Source organism: Parasteatoda tepidariorum, chromosome 10 (assembly GCF_982258835.1).
Source record: "Parasteatoda tepidariorum strain Cologne lab strain chromosome 10, Ptep-v5.0, whole genome shotgun sequence".
Taxonomy (NCBI): domain Eukaryota; kingdom Metazoa; phylum Arthropoda; class Arachnida; order Araneae; family Theridiidae; genus Parasteatoda; species Parasteatoda tepidariorum.
The window spans coordinates 23541372-23558945 of NC_141764.1; the positions used below are offsets into that span (position 1 = coordinate 23541372).

At 28.8% G+C, this 17574-nt stretch overlaps 1 protein-coding gene across 1 annotated transcript in view; it reads right to left on the reverse strand.

The window, feature by feature from the left end:
- Positions 1-15802, reverse strand: part of LOC107439698 (uncharacterized) — a 310740-nt gene extending 294938 nt beyond the window's left edge. The window contains exons 1-2 of the mRNA XM_087152696.1: positions 15699-15802; positions 1845-1873 (exon numbers count right to left, since the gene is read on the reverse strand). Of these exons, the coding sequence (XP_087008822.1) occupies positions 1845-1873; positions 15699-15802 (133 nt within the window). The remainder of the gene's footprint in view (positions 1-1844; positions 1874-15698) is intronic.
- Between the last annotated feature and the right edge of the window lie 1772 nt (positions 15803-17574).

Here is a 17574-nt window from a genome sequence, read left to right on the forward strand (position 1 = left end):
TTTATGTACAAAAGAAAGCTAACAGTTTAAATTGGGTTTGATTTAATGATTGCATTTTCACGCACTAGGACACAGACCTAAGTATAAAAATTTAAATTAATTTTTGCATATGATAATTTAAATTACTACCCCAAACAGTAATTTCTCTGAATAAACACCCCGTTTTTTGGGGGGGGGGATTAAATTTCTGATTCTCAAAATGAAGGACAGTTCCATTCCTGGAAATAGGGTCCCGAGAGTTGAGACGTGAGAATGATTGAAATTTCTACTTATTTTCTAAGAAATCCTATCATTTCTCGAAAACATTTAAACCTTTAAAATAATTTAAAACTATGCATATTTAAAGCATGTAAACATTTCTATTATATTTTATAATATGAAAAATTTTCAACAATTAGTAAATTAATGAAAAAAATAACGAGTAACAATAATAAAAAATGTTTTTACATGGGATTATATATCAATAAGCACGCTTTATAATTGTGTGCACGAAGTATTTGATTTGCTTCATTGCGGAGATATTGCGAAATTCGAAGAAGTAAAATTAATAAATTTAGTGAATTAAGATAAACATTAAAACATATTCGGACCATATATTTCAGATGTCAACCTTACTTTTAGTCAAAAATTCATGTCTACTGAAGAAGGGAATAATTATTTAGATAAAGCAGGATTTTGTGTTTGATTTATTTGTTAAAATATCGTCTGCACAAATTTGCATACTTAAAGTTACTTCCTCAAATTAATGAAATTGAGTCCTAGTACGTAAAAATACGATCATTAGATAAACAGTCATTAAATGTGCTTCGCTTTTGTTTACGCATTGTATATTTCTAGGTAGGTAAGCTGGTACTTTATTTACGTCGCACAAGAGCGGCACAATGGGCTCTGGGAAACATCCCTGAGGATGATCTGAAGAAATGTCATCGCAATTTTGATGGCTCTCTTGCTTTAGTAGCCCGATGACCTGAGGGCGAAATCGAACCTTTTTACGGTATAAGAGTTTAACGAGAGCCGATACCGCACTTCCTCGGTCTCTACGCAGGGTGATCAAAGCGGTAATCCACGCGCTTACTGACCGCAGCCAGTGACGCTTGACTTTGGTGTTCTACTGAGAACCGTGTCTTTACAATCAGTCCACTTCGGGACTGTATATTTTTTAGACTCCCTTACTAAAAATCACAAAACCCTACATTTTGTAGTATTTGCAAACTAATATTTAAATGAATTACTGATTAGTCACTCAGCGTTCACTAAGAGTAATCAAACCCTAATCAAAGCTATGGAAAAAGAGTAAGCTCTTAATCATACCAGAGGGTTTTCTCTATAAACATATAATAAGATATATGTTTTATACGTCTGTGAAATTAAGTTGATACAATTAATATATTATAAGATGAGAGACGTATAACCTTCAGTATAAATGTAATTAAAAGCCTATTAAGCAAAATGTAGGTGATACGTTTTTCATTTTAATAAAATATTTTTTTATTATTTTATTTTAATAAATTGAAATTTCGCTGGCGCAAACAAAAAAACAAACAAGCTATTTTTCGAAATGTTATCCTACTGTATAATTTCGTGGTTACAACAATTTAAAGCAGGCATAAAACAACGGACGCATATTTATAAAAAAAAATTAGAGCATTCAGTCATTTTTTTACTCCAACGGCCACATTATCTCATTTGGTTCTATCAGTGTTTAAAAAAAAGTAAATTTTAATTTCAGCTACCAATTTAGAAAACGAATAAAGATAATTTACTCTCCTTTGAAAATTGCAAAAAAATATTAAGTTCTGAAGGCAATTTAAATGAAAAGGTAAATGATAAAAGTTTGATCTTACTTTGACCATGTCCAAACCTTGATTGAGATCTATGAAGAGATAAAATACAATGTTAGTAAAATTAAGGATTATTATTGTTATTATTTTTACTAATTAGATCCTGCAATTTATTTATTTCAGCTTGAAATGAATCAAATTTTTAATTTCAGTTTAGTTAGCTTTATTTATTTCAACTGAAACTTTATTTATAATTGATTAAATCTGAATTAAGTCAAATTCATTTTTTCTCAAAATTATAATATGATGGTATGTGAAAACTTATTCTTTCTCAAAAAACAATGTGGTGAAAAACTCACTTGTTGTAACTCCATCACATTTAAAATAATTTTGAAACTATATAATTTTTGTCCCTTTATTATCATTAATTTCAGGACGGAATTATTGATAATATATTGTCAAGATGGAGTTATGCATTATATATACTAATAAATATACTGAAAAAATTCATATACATAGATACACACATATTTATGCTGTTGTTTTTTCTAATGTCACTTGCAAATATCAGCAAGCCTGCTTGGTGAAATCAAGCGAATTTAAAGCTAATGGTGCGCTTGTTTTTTTTCCAGTGGCGCCATCTATGCCCAAGAATACGACTTCAGTCACACACACCTCACGGCCAGATGGGAGGGCCCATTCATACACCCATTTATTCATTCACAGATCGCAATATTGATCTGAACCAGAGAACGATCTAACTCCAATTCAGTACCCTCAGAGGTATGAATTGTTAGGGGAACATTGAGGACTTTGTTACCCGACATATTTTACTTGCACCAGTCACCATTTACTACACAGGGAATCTTTGGCCGACAAGGATCAAACCCACGACCCCTTGGACATGAACCCAAGACACTACCAACCAGGTTATCCCGGCCTTCATACATATATATTGTTTAAAACAAAAAACAAACTGCAACATTGGTTAAAAATGTTTCATTATTTAATAGTCCAAAAATTTATTCTGATCTAAAATTACTATCTGATTCAATCACTATATTGCGTGCATGTTAACTGCTTCGGATTTGACAAAATATGTAGAAAAAAAAACGGTAGAAAACTATAATCCTCAGTGGTATGCGGAACATAGAATAAAGTCCCTTTGTCGTCAGGCTAACCGAGGAACAATTTTGTGGTTTTCCTCTTCATGTAACGTAAATGCGGGTTAGTTCTATCAAAAAGCCTTCCATGAAGGCATCTTTCTTTCAGTACTTGATCCAGGAGTTCCATTGTCTTCTGCATTGGGTTCAAAATTACAAGTTGACGGAGGTGAACAGTGATAGTCGTAAACACAAAAATTGGGTCGGCTATTTAACGTCTGTCGTAAAGTAAAAATTAAGCAATCTGTCAGGAGTTTTAAGAATAAAATTCAACGAGGATGGCAAAAATAGGAAAAAAATATGAAATAACGAAAAATGCAGGGCCAATATCAAAAACGTCTTACGTGATTTTATTTCTCTTTTTAATTTATTTTAGAACAGAATGAGATTTGCTTATGTTTGAAGAGAGTGTAAGTTATTATGGATGTACTTAATACGGTTTAATAAATGAATATGTTTTCCTTATTGTTTCTTCGATTTACCAATTACACTAAATCAAATTTTTAATTATGTCATTGGTGATACTGCTAGTTTAAATCCAGACCGCCCGGATGTTCCCTGACACAACCCTTGATGTGATTTTTTTTTCATTTTTGAAAAACATTTTGTCTTAAAATCACGTGATTTTAATCGACAATCAAGTACTTGATTGTCTATTAAGCATAAACTCTCACACATCTGAAGGAAGTACTTCCTAAATTTTGCATTTCAGATGATCTAGGTCCCAATTTATTATTTTTTTATTATAAAATCGTTTGCATTGCAAGACAGATAGTCGCTCTCTTTTTTAAGTAGTCTTTTCAGATTCGATTTCTTCTAATGGCATAACTCATTCACTCAAATCTCTTTTATTTATCGCGCATGTTCAAATCAATTGTGTCAACTTCAAAGTTGCACTCAAATTATTTTAACTCAAAAGATGAAATTCGTATCCTCAAACAGGCGAAGGCAATAATTTCTTCAATGTGACTAAATGTTCCATCAATTCATTTATTTTAGGAAACTGTTTAGTCAAGAAAAGAACTCTCCGTTCATTTTGAGTATCAATTTTTGAAAATGATCATACTTTTCATTTTACAAACAATGCGTAAAGAAATTAAAAATTCGATTTAAACAAAACGGTTGACATGGGGTCATAAAGTAACCAATTGTAAGACTTATCTACCAATTCAATGCATCTGAACAAATATTAATTCATTTAAAATAATCTTTTTAACACTTAAAATTTCAAAATAATTAAGACATTATTGAACTGTATGACTTTCTACTTCTCTACTAGTTACATAATTGTTTATTGCTACAGTAATTACTTTAATGATTGGTGTAAATATTTCAATATTATATACTAGTTAAAAATTTATTATCTATATAATTCTCTTACGTGGTTCCCAAATTTTAGTTGTATTTCTTTTCCGCCGGTGGCAACGTTTGCTTTGTTTTGTTTAAGTTACTATTTCTCTTACACGGCAAATCGACCAATGATTGCCACTAAAAATGTCCCATGCCAGATCTAGCTGAGGTGGCTCAACATAAAGTGCTTTTAAAAACGGAAACTGAAATAACCAGAGAGCATCAGCTGCGGCAATCTCATACTATTAACCTAGGCAGAAGTGAGTAGTCTTTGTCGATAGATCTCTATTTTGGTATTTTGTCGAAAGCGCTTTTTTTCACGAATTTATATATTACGAATTTATTTGACGATTTTTGATTCATATCATGAATTATACTATAACACATTTATAATATGTTTAACGGATTACATGTCATTTATTGGAATTCAAATTTATTTTAATGACTTAGTATTTACTAAAAAGATGTAATTTTTTTAAAAAAAAGTTTTTATATGGATTTGAATAATTATTTTGAATTCTTAGAATTTTGTGAATTTGCAGTGTACCTAAGTTAGTAGCGAGCAAAGCGAACTTTTTTTGCGAAGCAAACCATATAAGATTGCGTAGCAATTTTCGGGGTTTGGCGAGCGTTAGCGATCAGGGGGCGCAAGCTCACAGGTAAAAATATATTTTACTATAGAATGTAACCCATTTCTGCATTGTCAGATATTTATATGTATATCCAAATCCTTTCATTCGCTTTTTAATGTGATTTTCGAGCTGGAAATTGAAATGCCGGCGGTAACCATCCAAATCGAATTCTCCATTTAGTTGAAAAAGCGACTCAATAACTGCATGTATTCGTTGCATGTAATTAATTCAACAATACTGAATAACGTGAGTTTAATCGAAGTTCTCTGAAACGAGAGTGGATAATTGATATCATTTCCAGCGGCTGATTAATTAACTTGGCGTTATTTTCTTTCTCCGATCATTTTCGATTTTGTCGACGAATGCGAAAAACTGAATAATTTGTATAGCCGAGTATAATAATAGTAATTGCCGAGTATAAAAATTCTGTCACCTTTGTGTCTTCGGAAGAACTAATTAATTTGCTCCATTTGCGACGACATTAATTTTGATTTTGTTTCACGGTAATAAGATCATTTCAATCTCGACGACACTATTTATTTAAAAAAAATATTTGAATAGTAATATGCTTATACTAGTAATTCCCAATAGCCCAATAGAAGAAAGCTCTCTAAATCATACTCCCAAATCACACCACTTCTGATTTCTAAAAGGAATCAACTGAGTTGAGAAACACCCTACCGGATAAATTTAGAAGCTTTATGCAGGTAGAGGTCTATACAAGAGAATCAAGTTACTGTGTTAGCGTGTTAAAATTTTAAATAAGTTTACAAATTTTCAAAATAATTTTTCATAATCTTGTGTAAAAATATGGCATCTCTAGCAACAATTCTACATTGCCACAGTTGGGCTCAAAATTGCCTCAATATAGGTTCTTCATAAGTATCCCCCGAGGGACCAATATTGAGATGTCTAGATTTTTTAATATTGATCAAATATATAGGGCCGATATTGGGTGAATAATAAATCTAAAATACCGGGTGAATCTGAAAGCTCTATATAAGGCCGATATTGGTTGTAAATTGACTGTAAAATATCGGGTGAATTGGGCAATTCTATATCTAACCAATATCGGAAAATAACGACCCTTTGAACAGTTATTGAGCAAAGATTCGTGAATATTGAGGGTCAATGAGGGCCCAAGTAATTTTGCTGCTAGGGATATTTCAAATTATGTACAGATTATTAAATACCTCCTTCAATAGTTAATTGATTTACTCAATAGTGTTCTAGTTAATTATTGTTAGAAGCTTGGTATAACGCTCTGTTAAAAACACAACATAGTTGACAAAATTGTACCACTTGTAGCCTCTTAAATCGTGCCACTTTAATTAATCAAGTTTCAGAAATTACTTCATAAATATTTTATTACTTAAAATGATTTCGACATGGAAGTTTAGCTGGCCGGCTTATTTTATTATTACTTACTAATATCAAAGCCGGAAAATGAACAACGTAAGGCAAACTGGGGCATGTCTCATTACCCTCAAAAAATAATAATGCAGTTGTTTTTGGGGGTAAGTGTGTGCTGATCAATGAGCTACCCAACATCGTATGCAATCTTATTATTACAAGGGGTGATCAAATGAAAAGGTACGAAACGACGTAAAAACGTAACAGTTAAATATTTGCATATTCCGCTATGGGAGAACGTAGCGAGACATCTCGGGATGAGATTGGAGTCTCTGACTGGGATCAGAGCATACGCTGGTGCCCGCATGAGCAGGGGAGAACAGAGGCTCTTATCAAAAGCGGCGTCCAAATGCTGCGGCAGTCCGTATGAGGACTGGATGGCGTTAGCACTGCAAAATTCATCGATTGAGGAGCAGCGAGGTGTTATCCGATTTCCTTGAGCGTAGAAAAACCTTTAACTCCGATGTGTATTGTGAGATACTCTGATGCCTACGCAGGTCCATCAAGAACAAAAGACCGGGACTTCTCACGGGGGTTCTGCTCCATGATAAAGCGCGTCCACACGTCTCCAGACTCGCACACATGGAACTGGCCAAGTTCAAGTGGGTTACTACAATCCGGACTAGTGCGCCCTGCAATCCGGACTAGTGCGCCCTACAATCCGGACTAGTCACCCTGCGACTTCCATGTGTTTTTTTCCACCTGAAAGGGAAGCTCTTCAACTCGGACGACATACTCAAGGACGCTGTGAAGGACTGGGTCTCGTCAAGACCACAGGAATTCTGGGAACAAGGAATCCTGCGGCATGTTCATCAGTGGGATCGCTGTGCACAGGCCTATGGTGTATATTTTGAATAAAGTCTACATTTGTACCCACCGTGTCGTTTCGTTCCTTTTCATTTGAACACCCCTTGTATGAATAAGCAAAATGACTACTAATAAGATTATGCTTATCTTAATAAAGAAAGCAGAAAAAAATCTATTTGTTTGACCATGGAGTTATTTTCAACTATTCTAGTAATATTAGATAATGCATTAGGTAATGCTTATTAGTACTGATGAATGCTACGCATATTTATTAAAATTATGCAATATTTACATTTCATATTTTGCCACAGGTTTATATTTAGTATTGCTTACAAGGTTGGATTTATAACATTACCGGTAACCTGCAGTTTCAATATCAACGAGTAAAATGGAATGAAATTAGCTCGTAACATTGCCCAAGAAAGTAATTATTCCGTTTTTTACTTGAAACTACTTAGTTTAAAAGTTGATATTCAAACATTAAAAAATATGATTCACCTAAAAAAATATAAACATTGAAAATAAAATATATTAACCACTTTAAAGAAAAATTAGGAACTGATATATAAAATTAGAAAAAGGACATTTTGTATACTATAACAATTACTTTGCAATTTAAAAAATGGTTTCCTAAAGCGAGTACTTTGCACTATAAACTGAATATTTTGCAAGATAAAATGAACAATTAGCACCATAAGCAAGACATTTTGCTCATTGAAATTATTAAAACCTAGAAACAGTAGTTGTAATTTATTATCATTACGAATACACGGTACAAAATTAGTTATTTTGAAGACAAATTTAAAACTAAGTATTCACCTACATTTTCATGTAAAGTCAACCTTTTACACAGCTAAAACCAAGGACAGTTTTCAAAGATCATTTCAAATAAGGAGATTAACGTAAATGCATATCAAATTTAAGCTGCAAATTATTCAAATTAGAGTTCCCAATGCAGTAAAAAATAAGGCCTAATATGTAGTGCAAAATGTTCCTCGTAACAATAAACTTGCCCCAATAGAAACACGTCAAATTTATGTTGCATCATAGTCAAAATATAATAATGCATACGAATGGAAGAAATCAGATTTATATTGAAGAATATTCGAATTAGAGTTTAAAGTGTATCGAGTGGAAAATTTCCAATTAGTATTGAAATGTGTTCAATTTAGTAAAATTTTACCATGCACATAGGGAAAAATGTCAAATATATGTTGTAAAATATTGAAATAAAATTTTATATGGTCCAAATTGAAAACTGTAGAATCTATATTAAAACGCATTCTAAAGTTTAAGAAGTTGCATAAACTATACAGTGGCACATAAAAATATTCATAGTATTGTAAATTAGTATTCAAGTTATTAAAGTAATCAAAGTGTTGTACTATCAATGCAGTAAAGTACTGTCATTCAAATTAAAGTTTTAAATGCAAAAAGTTAAAATATTAATATTTATATTAAATAGCCATTTGCATTAAATATTTAAATCGCAAAAAAGGAAAAATTTCAGATTTGTATTAGAAAGCATACAAATTAAAGTTTACATTGTATCAAGTTTACCGTAAAAAATTTTACGATTGATAAAAGGATTAAAAGTGTTATTAGGTTGGCAAGGATAAAACCTAAAGTTATAAGGTTGTCAAATTAATCAAGTTATAATGTTGTTAATTGACTTTAGCTTAATATTTCTCTTTATTTTTTTTAAATTGCGTATCTTTTGCCAAGTTAGAAAATCATTCTAAGGTTTAAGAAATATAAAAAATAATCTTTTAATCAATTTTGTTCAAAGTAGAATGGTTGAAAGTTCACTCTTTAATGAAGTAAGGGCTCTTTAAAAAAAACTACGGCTCCACATACCTCAAATAAAAAATAATAACGCTGCTGTCTCCAGTTTTGCGACGCAGAATGCAGCATTAAGTTCGCCCACCCTAATTTTGTACATAAAACTTTGATATTACATGTGAATCATATGGTCATTGAGAAAAAATGATCAAAACTATCAGAATGCAGCAAAAGTTATGGTGTTTTTGGTTTTATGGGACACCAAAAAAGTTTACAACGACGCGCTTCGGTAATGATAATAATAATATCTTATTAACTGCCACTGCTCGTTTCCTTTTTAGCACCACCATGAAACAAATGTGAAATTAGTTTATAAAATAATTTCTAAAGGAGTTAAATGTTCCTTACACATAACTTTAACGTATAAGAAATTTACTTATATAAGTTATCAACTAACTTAGCAATTTCTCAACAAATTTCATCTTTGAGGATCTAAAATTAAATAATAGATACACTAAATAATGTCTAATTACCTGCCACTGCTAGTTTTTGCTTTAACACCACCTTCAACTGATGTGAGATTAATGAAAGTCAATAAAATAAATAAACCGAAAGATGTAAATTTCATACACTCCATTATGAAGAACAATCAATGTTTGCTCATTTAAACATTTCCGTTTTAATAATTAAATAATTAAAAATTTAATAATAGATTAATTACACTAAATAATGTCTAATTACCTGCTACTGCTAGTTTTTGTTTTAACACTGCCTTCAACTGATGTGAGATTAATGAAAGTCAATAAAATAAATAAACCGAAAGATGTAAATTTCATACACTCCATTATGAAGAACAATCAATGTTTGCTCATTTAAACATTTCCGTTTTAATAATTAAATAATTAAAAATTTAATAATAGATTAATTACACTAAATAATGTCTAATTACCTGCTACTGCTAGTTTTTGTTTTAACACTGCCTTCAACTGATGTGAGATTAATGAAAGTCAATAAAATAAATAAACCGAAAGATGTAAATTTCATACACTCCATTATGAAGAACAATCAATGTTTGCTCATTTAAACATTTCCGTTTTAATAATTAAATAATTAAAAATTTAATAATAGATTAATTACACTAAATAATGTCTAATTACCTGCTACTGCTAGTTTTTGTTTTAACACTGCCTTCAACTGATGTGAGATTAATGAAAGTCAATAAAATAAATAAACCGAAAGATGTAAATTTCATACACTCCATTATGAAGAACAATCAATGTTTGCTCATTTAAACATTTCCGTTTTAATAATTAAATAATTAAAAATTTAATAATAGATTAATTACACTAAATAATGTCTAATTACCTGCTACTGCTAGTTTTTGTTTTAACACTGCCTTCAACTGATGTGAGATTAATGAAAGTCAATAAAATAAATAAACCGAAAGATGTAAATTTCATACACTCCATTATGAAGAACAATCAATGTTTGCTCATTTAAACATTTCCGTTTTAATAATTAAATAATTAAAAATTTAATAATAGATTAATTACACTAAATAATGTCTAATTACCTGCTACTGCTAGTTTTTGTTTTAACACTGCCTTCAACTGATGTGAGATTAATGAAAGTCAATAAAATAAATAAACCGAAAGATGTAAATTTCATACACTCCATTATGAAGAACAATCAATGTTTGCTCATTTAAACATTTCCGTTTTAATAATTAAATAATTAAAAATTTAATAATAGATTAATTACACTAAATAATGTCTAATTACCTGCTACTGCTAGTTTTTGTTTTAACACTGCCTTCAACTGATGTGAGATTAATGAAAGTCAATAAAATAAATAAACCGAAAGATGTAAATTTCATACACTCCATTATGAAGAACAATCAATGTTTGCTCATTTAAACATTTCCGTTTTAATAATTAAATAATTAAAAATTTAATAATAGATTAATTACACTAAATAATGTCTAATTACCTGCTACTGCTAGTTTTTGTTTTAACACTGCCTTCAACTGATGTGAGATTAATGAAAGTCAATAAAATAAATAAACCGAAAGATGTAAATTTCATACACTCCATTATGAAGAACAATCAATGTTTGCTCATTTAAACATTTCCGTTTTAATAATTAAATAATTAAAAATTTAATAATAGATTAATTACACTAAATAATGTCTAATTACCTGCTACTGCTAGTTTTTGTTTTAACACTGCCTTCAACTGATGTGAGATTAATGAAAGTCAATAAAATAAATAAACCGAAAGATGTAAATTTCATACACTCCATTATGAAGAACAATCAATGTTTGCTCATTTAAACATTTCCGTTTTAATAATTAAATAATTAAAAATTTAATAATAGATTAATTACACTAAATAATGTCTAATTACCTGCTACTGCTAGTTTTTGTTTTAACACTGCCTTCAACTGATGTGAGATTAATGAAAGTCAATAAAATAAATAAACCGAAAGATGTAAATTTCATACACTCCATTATGAAGAACAATCAATGTTTGCTCATTTAAACATTTCCGTTTTAATAATTAAATAATTAAAAATTTAATAATAGATTAATTACACTAAATAATGTCTAATTACCTGCTACTGCTAGTTTTTGTTTTAACACTGCCTTCAACTGATGTGAGATTAATGAAAGTCAATAAAATAAATAAACCGAAAGATGTAAATTTCATACACTCCATTATGAAGAACAATCAATGTTTGCTCATTTAAACATTTCCGTTTTAATAATTAAATAATTAAAAATTTAATAATAGATTAATTACACTAAATAATGTCTAATTACCTGCTACTGCTAGTTTTTGTTTTAACACTGCCTTCAACTGATGTGAGATTAATGAAAGTCAATAAAATAAATAAACCGAAAGATGTAAATTTCATACACTCCATTATGAAGAACAATCAATGTTTGCTCATTTAAACATTTCCGTTTTAATAATTAAATAATTAAAAATTTAATAATAGATTAATTACACTAAATAATGTCTAATTACCTGCTACTGCTAGTTTTTGTTTTAACACTGCCTTCAACTGATGTGAGATTAATGAAAGTCAATAAAATAAATAAACCGAAAGATGTAAATTTCATACACTCCATTATGAAGAACAATCAATGTTTGCTCATTTAAACATTTCCGTTTTAATAATTAAATAATTAAAAATTTAATAATAGATTAATTACACTAAATAATGTCTAATTACCTGCTACTGCTAGTTTTTGTTTTAACACTGCCTTCAACTGATGTGAGATTAATGAAAGTCAATAAAATAAATAAACCGAAAGATGTAAATTTCATACACTCCATTATGAAGAACAATCAATGTTTGCTCATTTAAACATTTCCGTTTTAATAATTAAATAATTAAAAATTTAATAATAGATTAATTACACTAAATAATGTCTAATTACCTGCTACTGCTAGTTTTTGTTTTAACACTGCCTTCAACTGATGTGAGATTAATGAAAGTCAATAAAATAAATAAACCGAAAGATGTAAATTTCATACACTCCATTATGAAGAACAATCAATGTTTGCTCATTTAAACATTTCCGTTTTAATAATTAAATAATTAAAAATTTAATAATAGATTAATTACACTAAATAATGTCTAATTACCTGCTACTGCTAGTTTTTGTTTTAACACTGCCTTCAACTGATGTGAGATTAATGAAAGTCAATAAAATAAATAAACCGAAAGATGTAAATTTCATACACTCCATTATGAAGAACAATCAATGTTTGCTCATTTAAACATTTCCGTTTTAATAATTAAATAATTAAAAATTTAATAATAGATTAATTACACTAAATAATGTCTAATTACCTGCTACTGCTAGTTTTTGTTTTAACACTGCCTTCAACTGATGTGAGATTAATGAAAGTCAATAAAATAAATAAACCGAAAGATGTAAATTTCATACACTCCATTATGAAGAACAATCAATGTTTGCTCATTTAAACATTTCCGTTTTAATAATTAAATAATTAAAAATTTAATAATAGATTAATTACACTAAATAATGTCTAATTACCTGCTACTGCTAGTTTTTGTTTTAACACTGCCTTCAACTGATGTGAGATTAATGAAAGTCAATAAAATAAATAAACCGAAAGATGTAAATTTCATACACTCCATTATGAAGAACAATCAATGTTTGCTCATTTAAACATTTCCGTTTTAATAATTAAATAATTAAAAATTTAATAATAGATTAATTACACTAAATAATGTCTAATTACCTGCTACTGCTAGTTTTTGTTTTAACACTGCCTTCAACTGATGTGAGATTAATGAAAGTCAATAAAATAAATAAACCGAAAGATGTAAATTTCATACACTCCATTATGAAGAACAATCAATGTTTGCTCATTTAAACATTTCCGTTTTAATAATTAAATAATTAAAAATTTAATAATAGATTAATTACACTAAATAATGTCTAATTACCTGCTACTGCTAGTTTTTGTTTTAACACTGCCTTCAACTGATGTGAGATTAATGAAAGTCAATAAAATAAATAAACCGAAAGATGTAAATTTCATACACTCCATTATGAAGAACAATCAATGTTTGCTCATTTAAACATTTCCGTTTTAATAATTAAATAATTAAAAATTTAATAATAGATTAATTACACTAAATAATGTCTAATTACCTGCTACTGCTAGTTTTTGTTTTAACACTGCCTTCAACTGATGTGAGATTAATGAAAGTCAATAAAATAAATAAACCGAAAGATGTAAATTTCATACACTCCATTATGAAGAACAATCAATGTTTGCTCATTTAAACATTTCCGTTTTAATAATTAAATAATTAAAAATTTAATAATAGATTAATTACACTAAATAATGTCTAATTACCTGCTACTGCTAGTTTTTGTTTTAACACTGCCTTCAACTGATGTGAGATTAATGAAAGTCAATAAAATAAATAAACCGAAAGATGTAAATTTCATACACTCCATTATGAAGAACAATCAATGTTTGCTCATTTAAACATTTCCGTTTTAATAATTAAATAATTAAAAATTTAATAATAGATTAATTACACTAAATAATGTCTAATTACCTGCTACTGCTAGTTTTTGTTTTAACACTGCCTTCAACTGATGTGAGATTAATGAAAGTCAATAAAATAAATAAACCGAAAGATGTAAATTTCATACACTCCATTATGAAGAACAATCAATGTTTGCTCATTTAAACATTTCCGTTTTAATAATTAAATAATTAAAAATTTAATAATAGATTAATTACACTAAATAATGTCTAATTACCTGCTACTGCTAGTTTTTGTTTTAACACTGCCTTCAACTGATGTGAGATTAATGAAAGTCAATAAAATAAATAAACCGAAAGATGTAAATTTCATACACTCCATTATGAAGAACAATCAATGTTTGCTCATTTAAACATTTCCGTTTTAATAATTAAATAATTAAAAATTTAATAATAGATTAATTACACTAAATAATGTCTAATTACCTGCTACTGCTAGTTTTTGTTTTAACACTGCCTTCAACTGATGTGAGATTAATGAAAGTCAATAAAATAAATAAACCGAAAGATGTAAATTTCATACACTCCATTATGAAGAACAATCAATGTTTGCTCATTTAAACATTTCCGTTTTAATAATTAAATAATTAAAAATTTAATAATAGATTAATTACACTAAATAATGTCTAATTACCTGCTACTGCTAGTTTTTGTTTTAACACTGCCTTCAACTGATGTGAGATTAATGAAAGTCAATAAAATAAATAAACCGAAAGATGTAAATTTCATACACTCCATTATGAAGAACAATCAATGTTTGCTCATTTAAACATTTCCGTTTTAATAATTAAATAATTAAAAATTTAATAATAGATTAATTACACTAAATAATGTCTAATTACCTGCTACTGCTAGTTTTTGTTTTAACACTGCCTTCAACTGATGTGAGATTAATGAAAGTCAATAAAATAAATAAACCGAAAGATGTAAATTTCATACACTCCATTATGAAGAACAATCAATGTTTGCTCATTTAAACATTTCCGTTTTAATAATTAAATAATTAAAAATTTAATAATAGATTAATTACACTAAATAATGTCTAATTACCTGCTACTGCTAGTTTTTGTTTTAACACTGCCTTCAACTGATGTGAGATTAATGAAAGTCAATAAAATAAATAAACCGAAAGATGTAAATTTCATACACTCCATTATGAAGAACAATCAATGTTTGCTCATTTAAACATTTCCGTTTTAATAATTAAATAATTAAAAATTTAATAATAGATTAATTACACTAAATAATGTCTAATTACCTGCTACTGCTAGTTTTTGTTTTAACACTGCCTTCAACTGATGTGAGATTAATGAAAGTCAATAAAATAAATAAACCGAAAGATGTAAATTTCATACACTCCATTATGAAGAACAATCAATGTTTGCTCATCTAAACATTTCCGTTTTAATAATTAAATAATTAAAAATTTAATAATAGATTAATTAGACTAAATAATGTCTAATTACCTGCCACTGCTAGTTTTCGTTTTAACACCACCTTCAACCAATGTGAGATTAATGAAAGTCAATAAAATAAATAAACCGAAAGATGTAAATTTCATACACTCCATTATGAAGAACAATCAATGTTTGCTCATTTAAACATTTCCGTTTTAATAATTAAATAATTAAAAATTTAATAATAGATTAATTACACTAAATGTCTAATTACCTGCTACTGCTAGTTTTTGTTTTAACACCGCCTTCAACTGATGTGAGATTAATGAAAGTCAATAAAATAAATAAACCGAAAGATGTAAATTTCATACACTCCATTATGAAGAACAATCAATGTTTGCTCATTTAAACATTTCCGTTTTAATAATTAAATAATTGAAAATTTAATAATAGATTAATTACACTAAATAAGGTCTTATTACCTGCTACTGCTAGTTTTTGTTTTAACACCGCCTTCAACTGATGTGAGATTAATGAAAGTCAATAAAATAAATAAACCGAAAGATGTAAATTTCATACACTCCATTATGAAGAACAATCAATGTTTGCTCATTTAAACATTTCCGTTTTAATAATTAAATAATTGAAAATTTAATAATAGATTAATTACACTAAATAAGGTCTTATTACCTGCTACTGCTAGTTTTTGTTTTAACACCGCCTTCAACTGATGTGAGATTAATGAAAGTCAATAAAATAAATAAACCGAAAGATGTAAATTTCATACACTCCATTATGAAGAACAATCAATGTTTGCTCATCTAAACATTTCCGTTTTTAAAATTAAAAATTTCTAGTTTAAAATTTTATTACTTTGAAGTCTTCACTAGAAAAAAAAGTGCTACTAATAATCAAAAGTTATTGACTTAATGAATGAGCTTTTTCGTTTCTTAAAAACAATTAGGGGTATATTTCCGTTTTCGATAACAATAAATATAATTTCCTGTAAACTAATGTCCAACGTAAAAAGATAAGAAGTACTGAGATTTTTTATTCTTTGTAAAATGTCAAATGTCCTAAAGATTGACCGCTTCCGTCATAATTTTCTAAACTCTTCCATGCAATTTCCGCTTAATTATATAAATTAAAGGAACTGTTACTTAATTAAGTAAACATAATACGACTTGTCTATTCAAATTGTTTCTCGAATTATACGTTGAATTGCAGCAATAATATGTATATGTGGATACTCAGCTCATAACTGCAGTTAACATGTTACTAACATACTCAAAAAATAATTTCCACAAATATGAGAATTACATTTTATTTTATAACTGTCTTGAACAGCTGACACAATTCTGAATTTACAACTTTCAATGTTTAACTCCATAGACTAATACTTTTTAATCCAAACAAAAAAAAGCAATTAAAGTCTTGGATTAAGCATTGGGGCAAACAAACATTCGCGAAAGACTTTTTTATAGAACTAATTCGCACTTGCGTTACAAAGAGAGGAAAACCTCGAAAACCTGGTGGCAAGAGAATTGTAACCCATGAACCGTAGCTTTTTTCGTATTGATTTGCCATTGCTGAGTTTCGAATCTGGCGTACCTCATTGGGAAGAGAGCGCTCTATCCTCTGAGCTATCACCGATCTCAATATGTTAATTTAAAAAATCAGTTAATAATTACTATTACAAGAAAATTTATATATTCAGCTTATTAGTCGGAATATTTGTCATTATTCTATTTAAAATCAGAAAATAATTGCAGTTAATATGGCGATGAGAATGCCCAACTAATAATTGGGCCAACAAATATGCACAGCTAATAAATTGCAGTTTTTATGACAATAAATACACACAACTGATAGTTCTAGTTAACATAACAACTAATATAATCAGACACGAACTCAATTAATATATCCAGCATATTGATTGAGTGCTTATGTAAAAAACTATTCATTGAACTAAATAAAAACAAAAGATGGAATTCCCTCTCAGAGCGCAGCAAAAAATACAAACATTACCCTTTATTATATTAGGCACCTGTGTAATTAGAACAAGTGTCTATTACTCGTACCACCGTATCAGAAGTTCTTACTACCACAACTAATTAAGCATAACAGGCGCCAATAGCCTGGCGATTTTT